At 63.3% G+C, this 21258-nt stretch overlaps 1 protein-coding gene across 1 annotated transcript; it reads left to right on the top strand.

Moving 5' to 3' along the window:
• Positions 1 to 5656: 5656 nt before the first annotated feature.
• On the top strand, positions 5657 to 19197 carry NGFR (nerve growth factor receptor). The gene is made up of 6 exons (XM_058820727.1): positions 5657 to 5698; positions 9353 to 9497; positions 14154 to 14513; positions 17493 to 17733; positions 18154 to 18314; positions 18896 to 19197. Exons 1-6 carry the CDS (start codon positions 5657 to 5659, stop codon positions 19195 to 19197), a joined length of 1251 nt encoding a protein of 416 aa, XP_058676710.1.
• The last annotated feature ends 2061 nt before the right edge of the window (positions 19198 to 21258 follow it).

The raw sequence follows: 21258 nt of genomic DNA, 5'->3' as shown, positions 1-21258 counted from the left end.
GGATGGAGAATCTGGGGGTCACAGCCCACGGAAGGGAAGCAGGGTCTGACCTGGATTATCCTGGGTGGGGAGGGACAGGGAGAGGGGAAAACTCGGGAAAGAACAGAGGGGGAATGGGGATGGATGGATGGATGGATGGATGGATGGATGGATGATGGATGGATGGATGGATGGATGATGGATGGATGGATGGATGGATGGATGATGGATGGATGGATGATGGATGGATGATGGATGGATGGATGGATGGATGGATGGATGGATGGATGGATGGATGGATGATGGATGGATGATGGATGGATGGATGGATGGATGATGGATGGATGATGGATGGATGGATGGATGATGGATGGATGATGGATGGATGGATGATGGATGGATGGATGGATGGATGGATGGATGGATGGATGATGGATGGATGGATGGATGGATGGATGGATGGATGGATGATGGATGGATGGATGGATGATGGATGGATGGATGGATGATGGATGGATGATGGATGGATGGATGGATGGATCCATGGATGGATGGATGGATGGATGGATGGATGGATGGATGATGGATGGATGGATGGATGGATGATGGATGGATGGATGGATGGATGGATGGATGATGGATGGATGGATGGATGGATGATGGATGGATAGATGGATGATGGATGGATGGATGGATGGATCCACGGATGGATGGATGGATGATGGATGGATGGAGGATGGATGGATGATGGATGGATGGATGATGGATGGATGGATGATGGATGGATCCATGGATGGATGGATGGATGGATGGATGATGGATGGATGGATGGATGGATGGATGGATGGATGGATCCACGGATGGATGGATGGATGATGGATGGATGGATGATGGATGGATGGATGATGGATGGATGGATGATGGATACATGGATGGATGGATGGATGGATCCACGGATGGATGGATGATGGATGGATGGATCCATGGATCAGAGGGCAGTCCATGGCATTGGGAGAGGATCCCATGGGGCTGACAGACAATTCCATGGGGCAGGCAGAGCCCCCCAGCCCATCACGGGACCTCTCCATGTCCCCACAGCTCCGTGCACACCCTGAGGGCTCTCAGGGATCCATCTCCCCACAAATCCAGCGCTGGGATCCCTCTCTGAACCCCCCAGACAGCCCCGGGTGCTCCAGGAGCCTCTCCCCTCTCCGCGCTGGATCCGCTGCCCCCTGGGCACGTTCCCCGTCGCTGTCACGTCCCGGCCCTCATTAAATCCCTCCCTCACGCCAGGATAAAATTGCTTTTACCCAATTTCCTCCCGGCTGTTTGCTGGCTCGGAGAATTCCAGCGGGCCCGCCCCAATCCGATTATCCCGGCCCGATCGATGCCGGCTCCCGACCCTTGGCAAAGTCTCACCCGCCCCTCCCGCGGCCCTTCCCGCACCGAGAATCTCCCCGGAGCTGCCCCGGCCCGCCGCGACAGCGGGAATTAAAATAAACCCGGTAATTGGGGGGATGGAAGCGGCGGGGCCGGGGCGCCGCTCCCGCAGATGCTCGCGGCTCATTTGCATAAGTAATGAAGGCAGCAATTAAGTTTCCTCATCAGGGCTGGGGAAAGAGCTCCCTCCTCCTGCGGCGGGCACTGCTGGGAAGGGGCTCTGGAGAGGCGAAATTCCCACCCGGAGGCGAAATTCCCACCTCCACTTCCACGGGGGAACTGAGGCACGGCTGAGCCAGCAGCTGGAATTGAAATTGCCCAGAAATCCACTGGATCTGCCCTGGGCTGCACAGTGGGATTGGAGGGTTTGTTTTAGGGCCCTTCCTGAGGGAATATTCAATCCTATTCTATTCTATTCTATTCTATTCTATTCTATTCTATTCTATTCTATTCCATTCCATTTATCTGTTCTATTTATCTCTATTTTATTTCTAATTCACCTCTATTTTATTTCTATTTTATTTCTTTTTTTCCTATTTTCTATTCCTATTTACATTCCTAATATAAATTTCTATCTTTTTCCCGATTAAAAATTATTTCTATTTTTTTCTATTTTATTTCTAATTTTTTTCTATTTTATTTCTATTTTTTCCTATTTTATTTCTAATTTTTCCTATTTTATTTCTTTTTTTTTTTTTTTTTTTTTTTTTTTGCCTATTGAATTTCTATTTCGTCTCTATTTAATTTCTGCTCCCTCCTCTTCATCCCCCTTCCATTCCTCCTTTATCTCGTTCTCCTCCAGCCGAGCTCTGAGTCAATTAAAACCAATCCCCACCCCCAAACGAGAGACAAACGCAGCGAAAAGCGCAGCCCTGAGCCAAGGAAAATAAAAAATCTCCTCTTGGCCGGCTCATCCCCGCTGACACTCGTTCGTTTCCTCCGGGCAGCGAAATTCCTGATCCAGCAGCAGCGGCAGCCCCGGGATCAATGGGCTCCCAAAGCAGCGCCGGCCCCCCAGGGACGGATCAATCACTGATAACGATCGATAACGCTGCTGGGCGTGGTCCTGTCCTCCCTCCGCGCCCGTTCCCCGTTCCCGGGCTTTTCTCCCCGGGGTTTTGGGAGCTGCCCGGCCCTGCTTTCTCTCCGGGCTTTGTTTTTCCCAGCCCGGCCCGGCTCTCGCCTTATAAGGGCCCGAGGATCCATCCCGAGCCCCCGGCTGCCGGCAGGGTGATGGATGGGCTGGGGAACGCGGGGAGAACGGGAAAAGGGAACGGGGAGGGAGGAATTGCAGGCCTGGAAATCAGGGAGGGAAACGCAGGGACAGGGGGGACACCCCGAGGGGATGGCAGCGGGTTTGGGGGCGTCTGGGGACAGCTGGGTCGCTCCTGTCCTGGGGCTTTTGGGGTGCTTGGAGATTTGGGGGCACATCCCAGCCCCAGTGGGAGCTCGGGAGGCCCTGGGCAGCACCAGGGGGGACAATGCTGTGTCCCCCATGTCCCCCGTGTCCCCTGTGTCCCCTGAGTCCCCCATCCCAATGGGAATTCACCTTCCCTGCTCCACCCACACCAGAATCGCCCCATGCCTGTAGGAACAGAACAGCTGGGCCCCATTTCCATGGGATAACAACTCCAACTCCAGGGGAATCGCAGCCCCATTTCCATGGGACAACTGAGCCCATTTCTATGGGAATCACAACCCAATTTCCACGGAATCACAGCCCCAAATTCCTACAAGAATCACAGCCCCATTTCCATGGGATAACTGACCCCATCCCTGTAGGAATCACAGCCCCACCCTAATGGGAAATTCTCCCCTTGGAACTGATTTCCCAGAGCACTCCCCACTTTCCCCAGGCTGCATCCAGGGCAGGGATGGGATGGGATGGGATGGGATGGGATCAATGGGATGGGATGGGATCAGTGGGATGGGGCAGACCTGGTTGGGCTCTTCCAGAGCTGGGGAATTTTCTGGGATGGTTCCCAGGCTGGCACCGGGCACGGGGGTGGCAGGAATGGGGCTCGGGGACGGCAGGCCGTGACCTCGGTGTCCCCAGCACGGGAGGAGGAGGAGGAGGAGGAGGAGAAGGAGGAGGAGGGAGGATTTATGCAAGGGCCTGAGCAGAACATCTGGATTTGCCACTTGCTGCGGTAAATTAATTGTGGGATCCCGCGGCTGCTCCCGGGAATGTCCCCAGGGATGGTGGCCCTTGTCCCCTGCAAGTGCTGTCACTGTCTGCTCCGGGAATGTCCCCAGAGATGGTGGCCCTTGTCCCCTGCAAGTCACCCCTTCCCATCCCGCTGGGGCTGCGGTGCCAGCGATGATCCCATAAAAACCCGTGAAAACGCTGGGATTATGGCTGGCATCCCAAACAGACCCTGGGTGGGCATCCCAAAAAACCCAGGTGGGCATCCCAACCAATCCCAGGTGGGCACCCCAAGCAAACCCTGGGTGACCATCCCAGAATAACCCAGGTGGGCATCCCAACCAAATCCTGAGTGGGCATCCCCAAAAAACCCGGGTGGGCACCTCAATCCCAGGTGGGCACCCCAAGCAAACCCTGGGTGACCATCCCAGAATAACCCAGGTGGGCATCCCAACCAAACCCAGGTGGGCATCCCCAACCAAACCCTGGGTGGGCATCCCAGAATAACCCAGGTGGGCATCCCAATCCCGGGTGGGCACGGCAGCCCCGGGTGGGCACGGCGGCCCCGGGCAGCTCCAGCCCGGTCCCACCTGGCCCCAGCGTGGCGTTCCTGGCTGTGAACTCGGCTCCATGTGGCTCGCAGATGTTCCGCCCGTGACGGAGAACAAACGGCAGCCTTGGCTCGGCTTGAATCGCGCGGAGGAGCTGCGAGAGAGGGAATTGAGAGGGAACTGAGAGAGGGAACTGAGAGAGGAAACTGAGAGAGGGAATTGAGAGGGAACTGAGAGAGGGAATTGAGAGGGAATTGAGAGAGGGAACTGAGAGAGGGAATTGAGAGAGGGAACTGAGAGAGGGAATTGAGAGGGAATTCCGAGCAGCCCTTCCCGGGCCGAGCCGGGAGCAGCCGGCCCCGAGCTCCTCAGAGGCTCCAGATTTGGCTTTTCCAGCAGAAATCCAGCGGGACCTGGGGCTGCAGGGCTGGGAACCGCCGGGTTTTGGGAGCCCCAGCAGCACCTGCAGAGCCCGGAGCGGGCAGGAAACACCTGGAGCTGGACGGACGCGAGGCCAAATCTGCTGGGCCGTGGCCACAGGAGCCACAGGAGCCACCCTGGGGCAGTGCCAGCGGGTCAGAGCCGCTCCCAGTGGCACCAGTGACCCCCTGGCATTGATGGGTGACCCCGCAGAGCCGTGCCAGGGGTGACACGGCGCTGTGGGATGGCATTTCAGAGCAGGGACAGGGTGACATAGAGCTGTGGGACAGGGAACCAGCCCTGGCATCTCAGAGCCGTGCCAGGGGTGACACAGAGCTGTGGGACACAGAACCAGCCCTGGCATTTCAGAGCCGGGACAGGGAACCAGCCCTGGCATTTCAGGACAAAGGAGGTGGCACTTGGGGACCTTTCAGGGTCCAGATGGGGTTTCTTTGCTGCGGAGGGCAGAAATACAAAGATTTAATTCAGCCCCCGCCCGTGTCCCCCCCTGGGGCCTCTCGGTGTCACCCGCAGGGCTGGGACAGGCCTGGGGTGTCCCCACGGTGGGGACGTTGTCCCTTGTCCCTCGTCCCTTGTCCCTTGTCGCCTGCGGCTGGAGCAGGGCTGGTGCCCCCCACCCCGGTGCCATCAGCGACCCCTCCCCGCTGGGGACACAAGGACCGGGACAGACGGCCGGACGGACGGACAGACGGACCGACAGACGGGGAGAGGCGGGGATGGAGAGGGGCTGAAGGACGGACAGACAGCGCGGGAGGAAAAGCGATGGAGGGGCTGAAGGGCTCGGGGCGAGCGCACCCCAAAAGCGCTCGGGGCCGGGGGCACCGGAGGGTGTCGGGGGGTCCCGGGGGGGCTCTCGGAGGCTCCGGGGGCTCTCGGGCTTTGTGTGACGGCGGCGGCGGAGGGTGCGGGCTCGGCCGCTCCGTGATGCTCCGGGGGCGGGGATGGTGATGATGATGATGATGAGGAGGAGGAGGAGGGGAGGGACTCGCAGCCTTTTCTGGCCCCGCCGCGGCGGAGAGCGGCAGAGCTCGGGCAGCCCGGCCGCGCTCCGCTCCGCTCCGCTCCGCTCCGGGGGTGGCACCGGCGCCGCTGCCCCGCCATGGCCGGGCTCCTGCCGCTGCTGCTGCTGCTGCTGCGGGCGGTGAGTGCGGGAGCGGCGCCCGGGGAGCCCCCGAGCCCCGCGGGGAGGGGATGGAGCGTCCCGGCGGCACCGGAGCGGCACCGGAGGCTCCGGGGCACGGGGAGTCCCCGCGGCGGCACCGGGCGGGGAAGGGATGGAGGGGCCCGGGGGCTTCACGCGGGGAGTTCGGGGGGTCCCGGGGGCTTCACGCGGGGGGTTCGGGGGCCCCGGGATGGGAGCCCCGCGGGTGAGGAATGGGGACACCCCGAGCGGGGCTGGCGAGTGCCGGGGGCTCCGGAGAGAGCCGGGCAGAGCTCTTGGGGTGCGGAGGGGAGCTGGGTGGGGATGGGGGTCCCGCAGCCCCTCCGGTGCCGCTGTCCCGGCTCTGGCTCTGCAAAAGGTGACGGAGCCCCAGGCGAGGGCAGCGGGGACAGAACCCCCCCAGCACCTCCATCGCCGCCCCCCGCGCACCCCCAAACCTCTCCCGGACTTTCCCGGCTCCGATCTGCCCCGGAGCTCGGGCTCAGCCCCTTCTGCCCCCGGCAGAGCCCTCGCTGTGTGTTCCAGACAAAAAACTTCAGGGCAGGGCAGGGGGGCAGCAGAGAGGGGAGAGAGGGGCCGGGGGGGTCCAGACCCGCAGCCGGGGCAGGATCGGGGCTGTCTGGGGGCCAGGATTTGCCGGGGGTCCCAGGGGGGCTCTCAGGCAGCCGGACACCCCTCGGGCAGGGTATTAAAGGCGGAGTTCAGGGCTGCGGAGCGGAGCGGGGCTGGCACGGCCCCTTTACCCTTCCTTCCCCCGTCACCCCCTCGGCATCGGGGTGCCCAAAATCGGAGCTGTCCCGGCCGGATGGATCCCAACCATTCCCCGCCCCGGGCATCGCCCTCCGCGTCCCCCGGCCGCTGCGGATGTCCCCGAATCGCCACTGCCCTGTCCGGGGTCACCTCCGGGGCTGGCTCTGCCCCGCGGGGCTGCGAGTGTCGGGGGGACAACGGGGACCCGGCTGTGCGCCCCCAGCCGTGCCCGCACCCCGGGACCCCCCGGGACCCCCCGGGACCCCGCGCCCCCCGCTCGGTACCTCCCAGGTCCAGCCGGAGCCGCGGGGCTCGGACGCGGCTCCCGCAGCTGCCCAAAGTTCGGGAATCGCTGCGAGCGGGGATCTGGGAGCCGGGATTTGGGATTTGGCCTCTCCCAGAGCGGGCTCGGCCAAGAGAGGCAGAGCCGGCTCGGATCTCGGATCTCGGCTCCAGCTGGAGCATCCCCTGCCCCGCGCGGCCGCTCCAGAGCTCCCCAGTCCCGCTCGCAGCGGCTCCGTCCTCACCCACAGCGCCTGCCCGGCCTGCAGCCCCCCCGAGCCGCCTCCAGACGCCGTTCGCAGCTTCCAGAGGTGCCGCCCGCGCCCTCCGGGCCGGGCCAGCTGTCCGGATGCTTTATGGCGTTCATTCCGCGCCTTTGTCACCGCCGGCCGCGCTCACGGCGCGGCGTTTCCGCGGCCTAACGCGGCCCGGGTGCCCCTGGCCAGGCTCGGGGGGGCGCGGAGCCCCCAGCCCCGAAGGGAACCCCCGGAACGAGGGGCCCGCGGCACCTGGAGCGGGGAATCGCCTCTAACGCGGAGCGCAGGGAGCGTGGGTGGGGGAGCCGGGATGGAGGGGACAGGTGGCCTTGGAGAGGGACCGGGTGGGCCTGGAATGGGACCGGGTGGCCCGGCCAGGCCCGTCCCAAGGGAGCAGCTCGCAGCTGTGGGGGAGATGGGAGATCTGGGATTCGGGGGAAAGATTTGGGATCGGGGGAAATTCTGGGATTGGAGGTAGATCTGGGATCAGGGGAAGGTCTGGGATCATGGGATGCTCGGGGATCGGGGGAAGCTCTGGGGTTTTTGGGTGCTCTGGGATCTCTGGAAGCTTCGGGACCACCCAGATGCTCTGGGATCGGGGAAAGCTGTGAGATCTCTGGGATCGTGGGATGCTCTGGGGTTGAGGAAAACTCTGGGATCAGGGGATGCTCTGGGATCAGGGGATGCTCTGACATCCCTGGAACCTCTGGGATCCCTGGAACCGTGGGATGCTCTGGGATCCCTGGAACCGTGGGATCCTCTGGGATCCCTGGGATCGTGGGATGCTCTGAGTGCCCCATGGCCCAGCCCCATCACCACTCACACCCAGCCCCATTCCCGGCCCTGCAATCACATCCCAGGGATCTCCGAGCTGCCCCGGAGGAGCCGTGCCCAGCGTGGCCCCAAAACCCCCAAATGTGCCCCACACGTGTGGGCACTGCCTCACCCCAAACCATTCCCAGGGGACATTTGGGGCGCTGGGAGGGTTCCCCATATTCCAGTCCCTCCTGCTTGCCCGGAGTTGGAAAAGGAACTGGGAAAAGGGGGTGGAAAAGTGTTCTGGAGAAAGGGTTTGGAGAAAGGGGGTGAGAAAAGGGGCTGGGAAAAAGATCTGGGAAAGGGGCTGGGGAAAGGGGTTGGAAAAAGGATCTGGGAAAAGGGGCTGGAAATAGAGCCTGGGAAAAAGGGGCTAGAAAAGGATCTGGGAAAATGTTCTGGGAAAGGAAAAAGGGGCTGGGAAAAGGAGTTGGGAAAATGATCTGGGGAAATGTGCTGGGAAAGGGGCTGGGAAGAGGGTTTGGAAAAGGGGGCTGGGAAAAGGATCTGGGAAAATGATCCGGAAAAATGGCCTGGGAAAATTATCTGGGAAAATGTTCTGGGAAAAGGGTCTGGAAAAGGGTTCTGGAGAAGGGCTCTGGAAGAAGGCGCTGCCAGGGCGGGCTGGCGGGGAGGGGGAGCGGGAGCGGCCGCCTCGCAGCGCGGGGTAATTGGAGCACTTTGTCATTCAGCTGCCTGCAATTGGCGCTCCATTGTCTCGGCCCCGCCGGATGCGGAGCCCCGAGCGCCGCTGCGAGCGCGGGGACGCGGCCAAGGCGCTGCCGAGGCCGCCAGACGCTCCCGCGGGGCTCTCCCCCCGTGCCAGCATCGGCCGGGGCTCGCTGGGTGGGGGCAGAGGGGCCTGGCAGGGCTGGGACCGGCTGTGGGACGGGGCTCCTGCACCCCACGGGGGGTTCGGGGGGCAGCTCGGCCCTGCCCGGGCTGCAGAGCCCCGAGGGGTGCTGGTGGCGTTCAGGTGTGGTGCCAGGCCGCACCTGTCAGGTTGTACCTGCGGGGACACCCGGTGTCACCAGGCGGGGAGGGGAGGTCGCCCAGGCTCCTGCTGCTCCCTCGGTTCCCCGTTTCTGCCCCGTCTCCCAGCGGGTTTTGGGGGGCAGAGGAGCCCCCCAGACCCTCCATGGGGCAGGGATTCCTCCTCTCCTCTGCCGTTCCCAGGCTGGGGAGGGCTGAGCCCCCCGAATGGCTCAGTGCCCTTAGGGGAGGTGGCTGAGGGAGGGACAGGGACAAACAGCGGCCACACCACCCCAAAACACCCCGGGGACCCTCCCGGCTCCCGCCAGCACAGATCTCAGCAGGGCCCTTCCCGAGGAGTGAATTTTGCCTGGAAAAGCGCTCTTCTCCCCCACATCAGCATTCGGCAGAGTGGGGTGTCCCCAGAGCGGGACCCGCCCGTGCTGTCACATCTGGGAGGTGACAGAGGTGACAGGGGTGACAGAGGTGACAGGTGACAGAGGTGACAGGGGTGACAGAGGTGACAGAGGTGACCTCTGGGCTCTGCTCTCCGCAGGGCCCCTGGGCCGGCGCCTCCAAGGACGATTGTGCCTCCAGGCTGTTCACGTTGGGCGGGGAGTGCTGCCGCCTCTGCAACGTGGGCGAGGGCGTGGTGCAGCCCTGCGGGGTCAACCAGACGGTGTGCGAGCCCTGCCTGGACAGTGAGTACCCCAAACACCCCCCAAAGTGTCACAGTGTCCCCTGCTCACACCCCTATGCTGACAGTGAGTACCCCAAACACCCCCCAAAGTGCCACAGTGTCCCCTGCTCACACCCCTGTGCTGACAGTGAGTACCCCAAACACCCCCCAAAGTGCCACAGTGTCCCCATGTCACACCCCTGTGCTGACAGTGAGTACCCCAAACACCCCCCAAAGTGCCACAGTGTCCCCGTGTCACACCCCTGTGCTGACAGTGAGTACCCAAACACCCCCCAAAGTGCCACAGTGTCCCCATGTCACACCCCTGTGCTGAGCCAGGTGGGGCTTGGGGTGGATTCTGGGGAAAGGATGGGTTAAAATGGGGGATTCTTCCCCAAAGTGGGAGTTTGGGGTGTGGGCAGCGCTGTCAGGTACAGGGGGGGTTGTTGGGGGGTGCTCAGGGGGTTTGGGATGAGGATGGAGCAGACAGGAGGCAGAGGAGGCTGGAGGAACAGAGCCAGGGCAGGGCTAAAAATACCTCAGCGTCCTGAGAAATCGATGGACGGCTCTGCTTCCCTGAGCCCGGCCGGGAAACGGGGCTGGATCCCTCCTGGACGGGGGGACGGACCCCAGAGAGGGATGGATCCCAACGGTGATGGTTCCCACCAAGGGAAAAGCTCCTCCCCACCCTCAGCTCTTCCCTGAGAGGGATTTTGGGGTGTGGAGGGAAGGAAACCTGCAAATCCTGCACCTGTCCCTTGTGGGGATGGGGAGAGGAGCCCTGTGGGCCTGGAACCCCCTGGATCCCCCGTTTAACACCTGGATCCCCCTGAATGCCCCCGGATCATGCTGGATCCTGGTGAACACACCCAGATCCCCCTGCATCCCCCTAGATTCCCCCTGGATCCCCCCGGACATGTTTGGATCCCCCTGGACACGTTTGGATCCCTGTGGATCCCACTGGACATGTTTGGATCCCCCTGAATCCTGGTGAACACACCTAGATCCCCCTGGATCTCCCTAGATTACCCCAGAATCCCTCTGGACAAGTTTGGATCCCCCTGGATCCTGGTGAACACACCCAGATCCCCCTGGATCCCCCCGGATCCCCCGGATGCCGCTGCCTCGGGCCGGGCAGGCGGAGGCAGCCCCGCTGCTGGCACGGCCTCCAGACTGCGCCCCAGGAATGTGGGCACGGCCCAGGGCCGAGGGTCCCCACCTGCACCCGGGGCTGCCTCCTCCGAGCACTCCCTTGGCCGCGCTCCCGACCCTCGGGGGGAATCGTTCCGGAAAAATCCTCTGCAAAAAGCCCGGCCTTGCCAGAGCCCGGGGGGGCTGCCAGAAACACCCCAAAAAGGGGGAACAGCTCTAATTCCCCCTTTTCCCCCATCCCAGCCCTGCCAAAGGCCAGGGGGCTGCCAGAAACACCCCAAAAAGGGGGAACAGCTCTAATTCCCCCTTTTCCCCCATCCCAGCCCTGCCAAAGGCCAGGGGGCTGCCAGAAACACCCCAAAAAGGGGGAACAGCTCTAATTCCCCTTTTCCCCCATGCCAGCCCTGCCAAAGGCCAGGGGGCTGCCAGAAACACCCCAAAAGGGGGGGGGGGATTGCTCTGATTCCCCTTTTTCCCCCCATCCCAACACCCCAGAGCCCGGGGGGCTGCCAGAAGCACCCCAAAGTGGGGAGGAATTGTTCTAATTCCCCCCCATCGCAGTCCCCCAGAGCCCGGGGGCTGCTCATGATTTATTTATCCCGCAGCCTCCGGGGGAAGGGAGGGAGGGAGGGAGGGCCGGGGGCTCGGCCCCGTTCGCTGCGGGGCTGTAATTGCTCAGCTCAGATCCCCTCGGCTGCCGCTGCAAATGTGCCCACTCAGCCGAAAGCCTTTCCTGGCCACTTCCCCGCTCTAATGGCGCCCATCAATAATTCAGCATAATGCGAGGCATGAGCCCGGGTTAATGGGAGCCGCGTGTGCCGCCCCGGGGCTGCTCCGGCGCTGCTGCTCGGGCACGGGGCTGGGGCTGCGAGGGGCTGGAAACGACAGGGACAGCGGAGATGTGGCGGCCACGACCCCGGGAGTGGCCGAGGATGGGCTTGGGAGCAGCCTGGGATAACGAGGATGGGTTTGGGCACAGCCCGGGATAACGAGGATGGGTTTGGGAACAGCCTGGGATAACGAGGATGGGTTTGGGCACAGCCCGGGATAACGAGGATGGGTTTGGGCACAGCCCGGGATAACGAGGATGGGTTTGGGAGCAGCCCGGGATAGCGAGGATGGGTTTGGGCACAGCCCGGGATAGCGAGGATGGGTTTGGGAGAGGCCCGGGATAACGAGGATGGGTTTGGGAGCAGCCCGGGATAGCGAGGATGGGTTTGGGAGCAGCCTGGGATAGCGAGGATGGGTTTGGGAACAGCCCGGGATAACGAGGATGGGTTTGGGCACAGCCCGGGATAGCGAGGATGGGTTTGGGAACAGCCCGGGATAACGAGGATGGGTTTGGGCACAGCCCGGGATAGCGAGGATGGGTTTGGGAGAGGCCCGGGAGAGCAGGAGGTGTCCCGGTCCAGGAAATCGGGGGGTTTGGGGTCCCTCCTGACCCAAACCATCCCGGATTTTGTGGCTCAGCATCCTCTGCAGGTCCAGGGAAAGCCTCAGGGCAGGGGCAGGACGCCCAGCACGGGCACAGGGTGAGGAGGGAAGGTGTTGGGGATGGGGAAAATCCACTGCTGAGGGTGGGTGGAACCTCCATCACTCCCATCCCGCCCACTCCCTGGGATCTGGGGCTTCATCCCCCTCCGGAGCAGCCCGAAATTCCTGTCCTGAGCGGCTCGGTGTTCCCCGGGAAGCTGCTGGCAGCAGGAATCATTCCCAGCACCATCCCTGGGGCTGAGCAGGGGTCGCAGGGATCCCCAGCCCCTTTTCCACCCCTGGAATTTCCCCGGGCTGGGCCGGGAGCTCCGGAGGGAGCGGGGGCAGCGTCAGCAGCAGCTGCGCCCTCCAGGCCGGGCTCCGCCGCCTCTTCCGGGGCTAAAAATATCCCCGAGCTCCTCCGGGAGCGGGCACGGCTCGGAACGGGCATCGATTTCCCCCGCAGCGCGTCCTGCGGGCTGAAACCGGAGCGCAGGAGCCGCGGGGTCAGGCACAGTCAGCGCTGCCACCGGGGACAGCGGGGACAGAGGGGACAGCGGGACCCCCGGGACCCCGGCAGGATGTGCGGGGAAAGCGACGGGATGTGAGGGCAGGGGATGGCCCCGGGGGTCAGAAAGGGAATAAAATGGGGAATTAGCGCGGGGATGTGAGCAGAGAGCGCTGGGATGGACAATGGGGGCAGAGCAGCCAGGATGGGACCCGGGGGAATGGGGATGAGGAGGGGGGAATGGGGATGAGGAAGAGGGAATGGGGATTGAGGAGGTGGGAATGGGGATGAGGAGGGGGAATGGGGATGAGGAGGGGGGAATGGGGATGAGGAGGGGGGAATGAGGATGAGGAAGGGGAAATGGGGATGAGGAAGGGGAAATGGGGATGAGGAGGGAATGGGGATGAGGAGGGGGGAATGGGGATGAGGAGGGGGGAATGGGGATGAGGAGGGAATGGGGATGAGGAGGGGGGAATGGGGATGAGGAGGGGGGAATGGGGATGAGGAGGGAATGGGGATGAGGAGGGGGGAATGGGGATTGAGGAGGGGGGAATGGGGATGAGGAGGGGGGAATGGGGATTGAGGAGGGGGGAATGGGGATGAGGAGGGGGGAATGGGGATGAGGAGGGGGGATGGGGATGAGGAAGAGGGAATGAGGATGAGGAGGGGGGAATGGGAATGAGGAGGGGGGAATGGGGATGAGGAGGGGGGAATGGTGCAGATGTCAATGGGAAGCTGAGCCTGGAACGATGCTCCAAACTGGGAGTTGCAGAGGAATTGGGATGAGGAGGCGGGAATGGGATGAGGAGGCGGGAATGGGGAGAGAAATTCAGCCTGGAAGGATGCTCCAAACTGGGAATAGCTGGGGAACGGGGAAGGTGTGAATGGGCTGATGAGGAGGGAATGGGGAGGATGTTACTGGGAAGATGAACCTGCAATGATGCTCCAAACTGGGAATTGCAGAAGAATGGGATGAGGAGGTGGGAAGGGTGCAGAAGTCAATGGGAACGGGAGCCTGGAGTGTGCTGGAGCTGGGAATTGTGGTGGGAAGGGAGAAGGTGTTAATGGGAATTTGCGTCTGGAAGGATTCCAAACTGGGAATTGCAGAGGAATGGGGAGGATGTTACTGGGAAGCTGAGCCTGGAAGGAGGATCCAAACTGGGAATTACAGGGAAATGGGCGAGATGTGAATGGGATGAGGAGAGAGGAATTTGGAGGATGTTACTGGGAAGCTGAGCCCGGAATGAGGCTCCAAACTGGGAATTACGGGGGAATGGGGGAGATGTGAATGGGATGAGGAGACAGGAATTTGGAGGATGTTACTGGGAAGCTGAGCCCGGAATGAGGCTCTAAACTGGGAATTGCTGGGGAATGGGGGAGATGTGAGGAGCCTGGGAGATGAGGAGCTGGGAATTTCTGTGGGAATGGGGAAGGCATCGACGGGAAGCTGAGCCTGGGGGGAGCACAGAGACCCCTCTCGCCCTGACCCCAGAGGGAAACGAAGGAAAGCAGAAGCAGAGCTTTGATCCCCCGCGTCCCCATCAGGCGTCACCTTCTCGGACACGGCGAGCGCCACGGAGCCGTGCAAGCCGTGCACGCAGTGCGAGGGGCTGCAGAGCATGTCGGCGCCCTGCGTGGAGACCGACGACGCCGTGTGCCGCTGCGCCTACGGCTACTTCCAGGACGAGAGCAGCGGCGGCTGCCGCGAGTGCCGCGTCTGCGAGGTCGGCTTCGGGCTCATGTTCCCCTGCAAGGACTCGCAGGACACCGTGTGCGAGGAGTGCCCCGAGGGCACCTTCTCCAGCGAGGCCAACTTCGTGGACCCCTGCCTGCCCTGCACCACCTGCGAGGACAACGAGGTGCTGGTGCGCGAGTGCACGGCCGTGGCGGACGCCGAGTGCAGGGGTAAGAGTGTGCCAATGGTGTGTGCCATTGTCACGGCTCCGGTGCCACTGCTGGGACGTTCACAGTGTGTGCCATTGTCATGGCTCCGGTGCCACTGCTGGGACGTTCACGGTGTGTGGCATTGTCACGGCTCTGGTGCCACTGCTGGGACGTTCACGGTGTGTGCCATTGTCACGGCTCCGGTGCCACTGCTGAGACGTTCACAGTGTGTGCCATTGTCACTGCTCTGGTGCCACTGCTGGGACGTTCACGGTGTGTGGCATTGTCACGGCTCTGGTGCCACTGCTGGGACGTTCACGGTGTGTGCCATTGTCACGGCTCCGGTGCCACTGCTGGGACGTTCACGGTGTGTGCCATTGTCACTGCTCTGGTGCCACTGCTGGGACGTTCATGGTGTGTGCCATTGTCACTGCTCTGGTGCCACTGCTGAGACGTTCACAGTGTGTGGCATTGTCACGGCTCCGGTGCCACTGCTGGGACGTTCCCGGTGTGTGCCATTGTCACTGCTCTGGTGCCACTGCTGGGACGTTCACGGTGTGTGTCATTGTCATGGCTCCGGTGCCACTGCTGGGATGTTCACGGTGTGTGCCATTGTCACGGCTCTGGTGCCACTGCTGGGACGTTCACGGTGTGTGCCATTGTCACTGCTGGGACGTGCCCGGTGTGTGCCAATGGTGGGTGCCATTGTCACTGCTCTTCCCGATGTGGCTGTGTCATTGTCACCGCTCTGCTGTGGAGTAAGAGCCGTGCCCGGTGTGGCTGTGTCATTGTCACCGCTCTGCCGCCACCGCTGGGATGTGCCCGGTGTGTGCCATTGTCACGGCTCTGCTGCCACCACAGGGTTGTTCCCGGTGTGGCTGTGTCATTGTCACAGCTCTGGTGTCACTGCTGGGATATTCCTGGTGTGTGCCATTGTCACCGCTCTTCCCAGCGTGGCTGTGTCATTGTCACCGCTCTGCCGCCACCGCTGGGATGTGCCCGGTGTGTGCCATTGTCATCACTCTGCTGCCACTCCAGGGACATTCTCGGTGTGGCTGTGCCATTGTCATCACTCTGCTGCCACTCCAGGGACATTCTCGGTGTGGCTGTGCCATTGTCACAGCTCTGCTGCCACTCCAGGGACATTCTCGGTGTGGCTGCTGAGGTGTGGCTGGACCTGGGTTTGGGGAACTGTGCTGGGATCTGGCAGTGCTGGGCAATGGAAAGGAGCTGGGGCTGTGTGTCTGTCCCCCTGTCCCCACTGGCATCCCAAACACAGCTCCAGCCCCACGGGAAAGGGGAAAAAAGGGGAAAAAAAGGGGCAGAGCAGAAGTCAGAGCTGTGCTGAGCTCCTGGAGGAAGTGGGGATGCTCCAGATGGAGATGCTCCCACCAGGGCTGCTCCCCCCGGGGCTCCTGGCCAGCCCCAGCCGCGCTCCCGGGCGGGCACGGCGTCACTCGGTGCCCCGAGCGTGGCACCACCAAAGCAGAAAGCTTTTCTTTCTTTGTCCCGGCCGCCGCCGAGCCGGGCTGAGGGGCAGCTCCGCCCAAGGGTCGAGTAAATGGAGCCACAAGTCAGGGACACAGCGGTGGCTTTGTCTGCTGTGGGCCCGGGACGGGGTTCCAAAGGGCAGCGGGGGCTGGGACACGGCAGGACAGGATGGGACAGGGACACGGCAGGACAGGATGGGACAGGGACACGGCAGGGCAGGATGGGACAGGGACACAGCAGGATGGGACAGGGACAGGCCAGGGCAAGATGGGACACGGCAGGACAGGATGGGACAGGGACACGGCAGGACAGGATGGGACAGGGACACGGCAGGGCAGGATGGCACCGGGACAGGGCAGGGCAGGATGGGACAGGGACACAGCCAGGCAGGATGGCACCAGGACAGGGAAGGACAGGCCAGGATGGCACCGGGACAGGACAGGGCAGGATGGGACAGGGACAGGGCAGGATGGCACCGGGACAGGGCAGGATGGGACAGGGACACAGCTGGGCAGGATGGCACCAGGACAGGGAAGGACAGGGCAGGATGGCACCAACCCCCCTGTGATGGCGACAGTGACACCACCGAAGCCCCAGGGCTGGCGGGGCACAATTCCAACCTGGCACAATCCCAGCTCAGTACAATCTCAGCTCAGTCCTGACCCCAGCCCAGCACAATCCCAGCCTGGCACAATCCCAGTTTGTCACAATCCCAGCTCAGTCCTGATCCCAGCGTGGCACAATCCCAGTTTGTCATAATCTCAGCCTGGCACAATCCCAGAGGGCTGGCAGGGGCCGGCAAGGGGGTGGCGGGGCGAGGTCCCAGCTCCTGGCACAATTCCCATCTCAGTCTCGCTCTGGGATGGGCTGGGGGACGCGGCCTGGCCCTGGCACCGGAGCGGGCACAGGGAATTCGGGATGGGACGGGATCAGATGGGATCGCGTGGGATGGGGCACCCACGTGTGTCCCCGGGACAAGCCCAGACGGCCCCGTGGCTCCCGGGACACGCCCGGGTGTGGCAGGATCGGGGTCACGCCCGGGCGGAGCCGCAGGGGCCGGGAAAGGAGCAAAGCCAGGCCCTGGAGCTGTGGGAGCGGCTCCGTGTGGGGCGTGGGCACCTGGGCTGCCCCAGGGCGGGTCTGGGAACACCTGGGCTGCCCCAGGGTGGGTTTGGGGACACCGGGGGGCACCTGGGCTGCCCCAGGGCGGGTTTGGGGACACCGGGGGGCACCTGGGCTGCCCCAGGGCGGGTCTGGGGACACCTGGGGCAGTTTCCTGGCCTCAGGGAGGGTTTGGGGACACCTGGGGGGGTTTCTCTGCCTCAGGGAGGGTTTGGGGACACCTGGGGGGGGTGTCTCTGCCCCAGGGCGGTTTTGGGGTCAGCTGGGGCGGCTCCCCTGGGTTTGGGGGCCAGCAGCAGGAGCTGTGCCCCGAGGGACAGCGCTGACACAGCCACGGCCACCCCCGGCTCATCCTGACCCCCGTTTCCCTTCCCTCCGCCCCGCCAGGGCTCCACCCTCGCTGGACCACGCCGGCCCCGTCCCTGGGGGGCTCTGAGAGCCCCGAGGCCACCGGGGAGCCGCCGAGCACCGAGGGCGGGCCCAGCACGGCGGCCGACGCGGCCACCACGGTCGTGGGCAGCTCGCAGCCCGTGCTCACCCACGGCACCAGCGACAACCTCATCCCCGTCTACTGCTCCATCCTGGCCGCCGTGGTGGTGGGGCTGGTGGCCTACATCGCCTTCAAGAGGTACCGGGACAGGGATTTGGGGAGGGGGGAACTGTGGGACCCCTGCTCCGGATGTGCCACAGCCACAGCTGCCACCACCGAGGGCACCGGGATGGGCACATTTCCAAAACTGTGTGAGGGGTGAGGAGGGAGGTGGCAGCAGGGTGGGGGACACACTGCACCCCTGTCCCTGTCTGTGTCCCTGTCCCTGTCCTTGTCTCCTTGTCTGTGTTCCCGTTCCTGTCCCTGTTCCCTGTCCCTGTCCCGGCACCAAGACAGGAACCAGAAAATGGGACAAACCCCAGAAAATGTGACAAGTCCCAGGGAAGGGGACAAAGCCCAGGGAAGGGGACAAAACCCAGACAATGGGACAAACCCCAGGGAAGGGGACCAAGCCCTGGCACGCCCGGGGATGTCACCCGTGCGCCGCTGTCCCCGCAGGTGGAACAGCTGCAAGCAGAACAAGCAAGGCGCCAACAACCGCCCGGTGAACCAGACGCCGTCCCCCGAGGGCGAGAAGCTGCACAGCGACAGCGGCATCTCCGTGGACAGCCAGAGCCTGCACGAGCAGCAGCCGCCCGGGCAGGGCACCCAGGGGCCAGGTGCGGCTGCTGGGGTGGGCACGGGGCACCCAGGGGTGGGCACGGGGCACCCAGGGGCCAGGTGGGGCTGCTGGGGTGGGCACGGGGCACCCAGGGGTGGGCACGGGGCACCCAGGGGCCAGGTGGGGCTGCTAGGGCACCCAGGGGTGGGCAGGGACAATCTGGGATGGGTGGGGACACCGGGGCGAGCAGGGGCACCTAAGGATGGGCAGGGACATCGCAGGGATGGGCCGGGACAATCTGGGAAGGACGGGGACACCCTGGGATGGACAGGGATGTCCTGGGGATGGATGGGGACAATCTGGGATGGGCAAGGAGGATGGACCGGAAGGATGGGCGGGGACACCTGGGGGTGGGCAGGGACACCTGGGTAAGGTCAGGGAGGATGGGCAGAGACACCCAGGGAAGGGCAGGGAGGACAGGCACAGACACCCTGGGATGGACAGGGACAATCTGGGATGGACAGGGACAATCTGGGATGGGCAGGGACACTCAGGTAAGGACAGGGACACCCAGGTAAGGGCAGGGAGGACGGGCACACCCCGGGCAGGCTCTCAGACCGTTCCCCCTCTCTCCAGCAGCTCCCAAGGCGGACGGCAGCCCCTACTCAGCGCTGCCGGCCAGCAAGCAGGAGGAGGTGGAGAAGCTGCTGGGCAGCTCGGCCGAGGACACGTGGCGGCAGCTGGCGGGGGAGCTGGGCTACAAGGAGGAGCTGATCGAGTCCTTCACGCGCGAGGAGGCGCCGGCGCGGGCGCTGCTGGCGCACTGGGCCGGCCGCGAGTCGGCCACGCTGGACGCGCTCCTGGCCGCCCTGCGCCGCCTGCAGCGCGGCGACATCGCCGACAGCCTGGCCAGCGACTCCACCGCCACCTCCCCGGTGTGAGGGCCGGCCCGGGGGGGGCTGAGCCCGCCCGGGGCCGGGGGGAGGCGCCGGGGTCGCCCCCGAGCAGCTCCCGGTGCCCTGATGGTGTTGGGGGGCTCAGCCCCGCCTTGGTGTCGAATCCCGGCGCCGGTGGGACGCGGTGGGGTCACCCCAAGCAGGTCCCGGTACTGGCGCTGGCCCCTGATGGTGTTGGAGGGGCTCAGGCCCACCCTGATCGCAAATCCTGGCTGCAGGATGGACGGACAGATGGACAGACGGACACGGAGAGACCGCCGTGCTCTCAGCCCTCGCCTCCCCTCTCCTCCCTTCCAGCTCCTTCTCTCCCCGAGGCTCCTCTTTCTCCTGTACCCCTCCAGCGCCCCGAAATCCGGCTGCTTTCACCCCAAAACGGGGGAAGGACAGGGCTGGGGTGCCCCAGAGCCGCTGCCCTGGGATTTGGGGGTTCAGAGGCGTTGGGGGAGCGGACCTGGCTCCCTACACTGTGAAATTTGGGGTGCAGCTGCCCACAGCTCTGCAGGGACTTGGGGGAGCAGCCGGGACCACCCTGGACACTGAGGAACAGATTTTGGGGTGCCACGATCCCCCCGTGGGGGCTGCAGGGGACACCGAGGGGACACCGAGGAGACACCAAGAGGACACTGAGGGGACACTGAAGGGACACTGAGGGGACACTGAAGGTGGAAAGCGCTGACCAAGTGCCTGCCCCACGGGGACACCCTCAGGGCTCCGCTCGTCCCTCCTGCCCTGTCCCCGTGTCCCCAAGCTGCAGGGACCACCGAGGCCACCCTGCCACCACTGCACTGTCCCCAGGCTGGGCCAGGCCGCCACTGCACTGTCCCTGAGCTGGGCCAGGCCACCCTGCCGCCACTGCACTGTCCCCACCCCGCTGAAAGGGCTCCTGCTGTGCCAGCACTGTGAAGGGCTCGGCAATGTCCCTCTGCCCCCAGGGTGACATTCGGGGAGGTGACATCACTCCAAGGACATTTTGGGGGTGTTTTGGCCCCAGCTGGGTGAGCTGGAGCTGCCGCTGGCCTGGGGAATGTCCCTTGAGCTGCCACCACCCTCAGGATGTCCCCTGGGCTGTCGCTGGCCTGAAGATGTCCCCTCAGTGGCCACCGGTCCAGGGAGTGTCCCCTGAGATGCCACCAAGCTTCTGGCAACGTCCCCGGAGCCAGGTGTGGGCACCGCCCCGAGCCAGGTGTGGCCGTCCCTCCCCTCCGGATTCATCCCAAAATTCCTCCCTGAAGGCAAAATGGGATTTTCCCAGAATGGGATTTTTCCCAGAACGGGAATTTTCCCAGAACGGGAATTTTCCCAGAATGGAATTTTCCCAGAATGGAATTTTTCCAGAACGGAATTTTCCCAGAATGGGAATTTTCCCAGAATGGGATTTTCCCAGAATGGGATTTTCCCAGAATGGAATTTTTCCAGAATGGAATTTTTCCAGAATGGGATTTTTCCCAGAACGGGATTTTTCCCAGAATGGGATTTTTGGGCTCTCCCAGAGGAGAGATCTGTAAATAGGATTTGGTTTTTGACCCAGCGCTCGGTGTCACCCCCTTGGGGACAGCCCTGTCCCCTCCCCAGTTCCAACTGGGAATTCCCATCCCAACCCTTTGCCCCCCCCTCGTTTCTGGCCTTAAAGACTCCACGGGGAGGCCCCAAAATCCCCCAGCAGAGCTTGGAGTCTCCAGGGCTGGAGCGGCTTCCATGGGATTCCAGATCCTCCAGAACCTTCTGGAAATTTCCCTCCCATTGTGCCCTGGGTGATGGAGAACCCAGGTCGGGATTTGGGGGATTCCGGCACCCAGATCCAGAAAATTCTGGAAATTTCCTTGCATTCTGGTGATGGAGAACCAGGCTGGGATTTGAGGGATTCCAGCACTCAGATCCCCAGAATTTTCTGGAAATTTCCCTCCCATTGCATCCTGGATGATGGAGAACCAGGCTGGGATCTGGCAGGTTCCAGCATCCAGATCCTCCGGAACCTTCTGGAAATTTCCTTGCATTCTGGTGATGGAGAACCCAGGCTGGGATTTGGGGGATTCCAGCACCCAGATC

The sequence above is a fragment of the Ammospiza caudacuta genome, chromosome 27, assembly GCF_027887145.1.
Source record: "Ammospiza caudacuta isolate bAmmCau1 chromosome 27, bAmmCau1.pri, whole genome shotgun sequence".
NCBI lineage: Eukaryota > Metazoa > Chordata > Aves > Passeriformes > Passerellidae > Ammospiza > Ammospiza caudacuta.
Note: the sequence above shows the minus strand (reverse complement) of the source record. Positions and strands in the feature narration are given on the sequence as shown.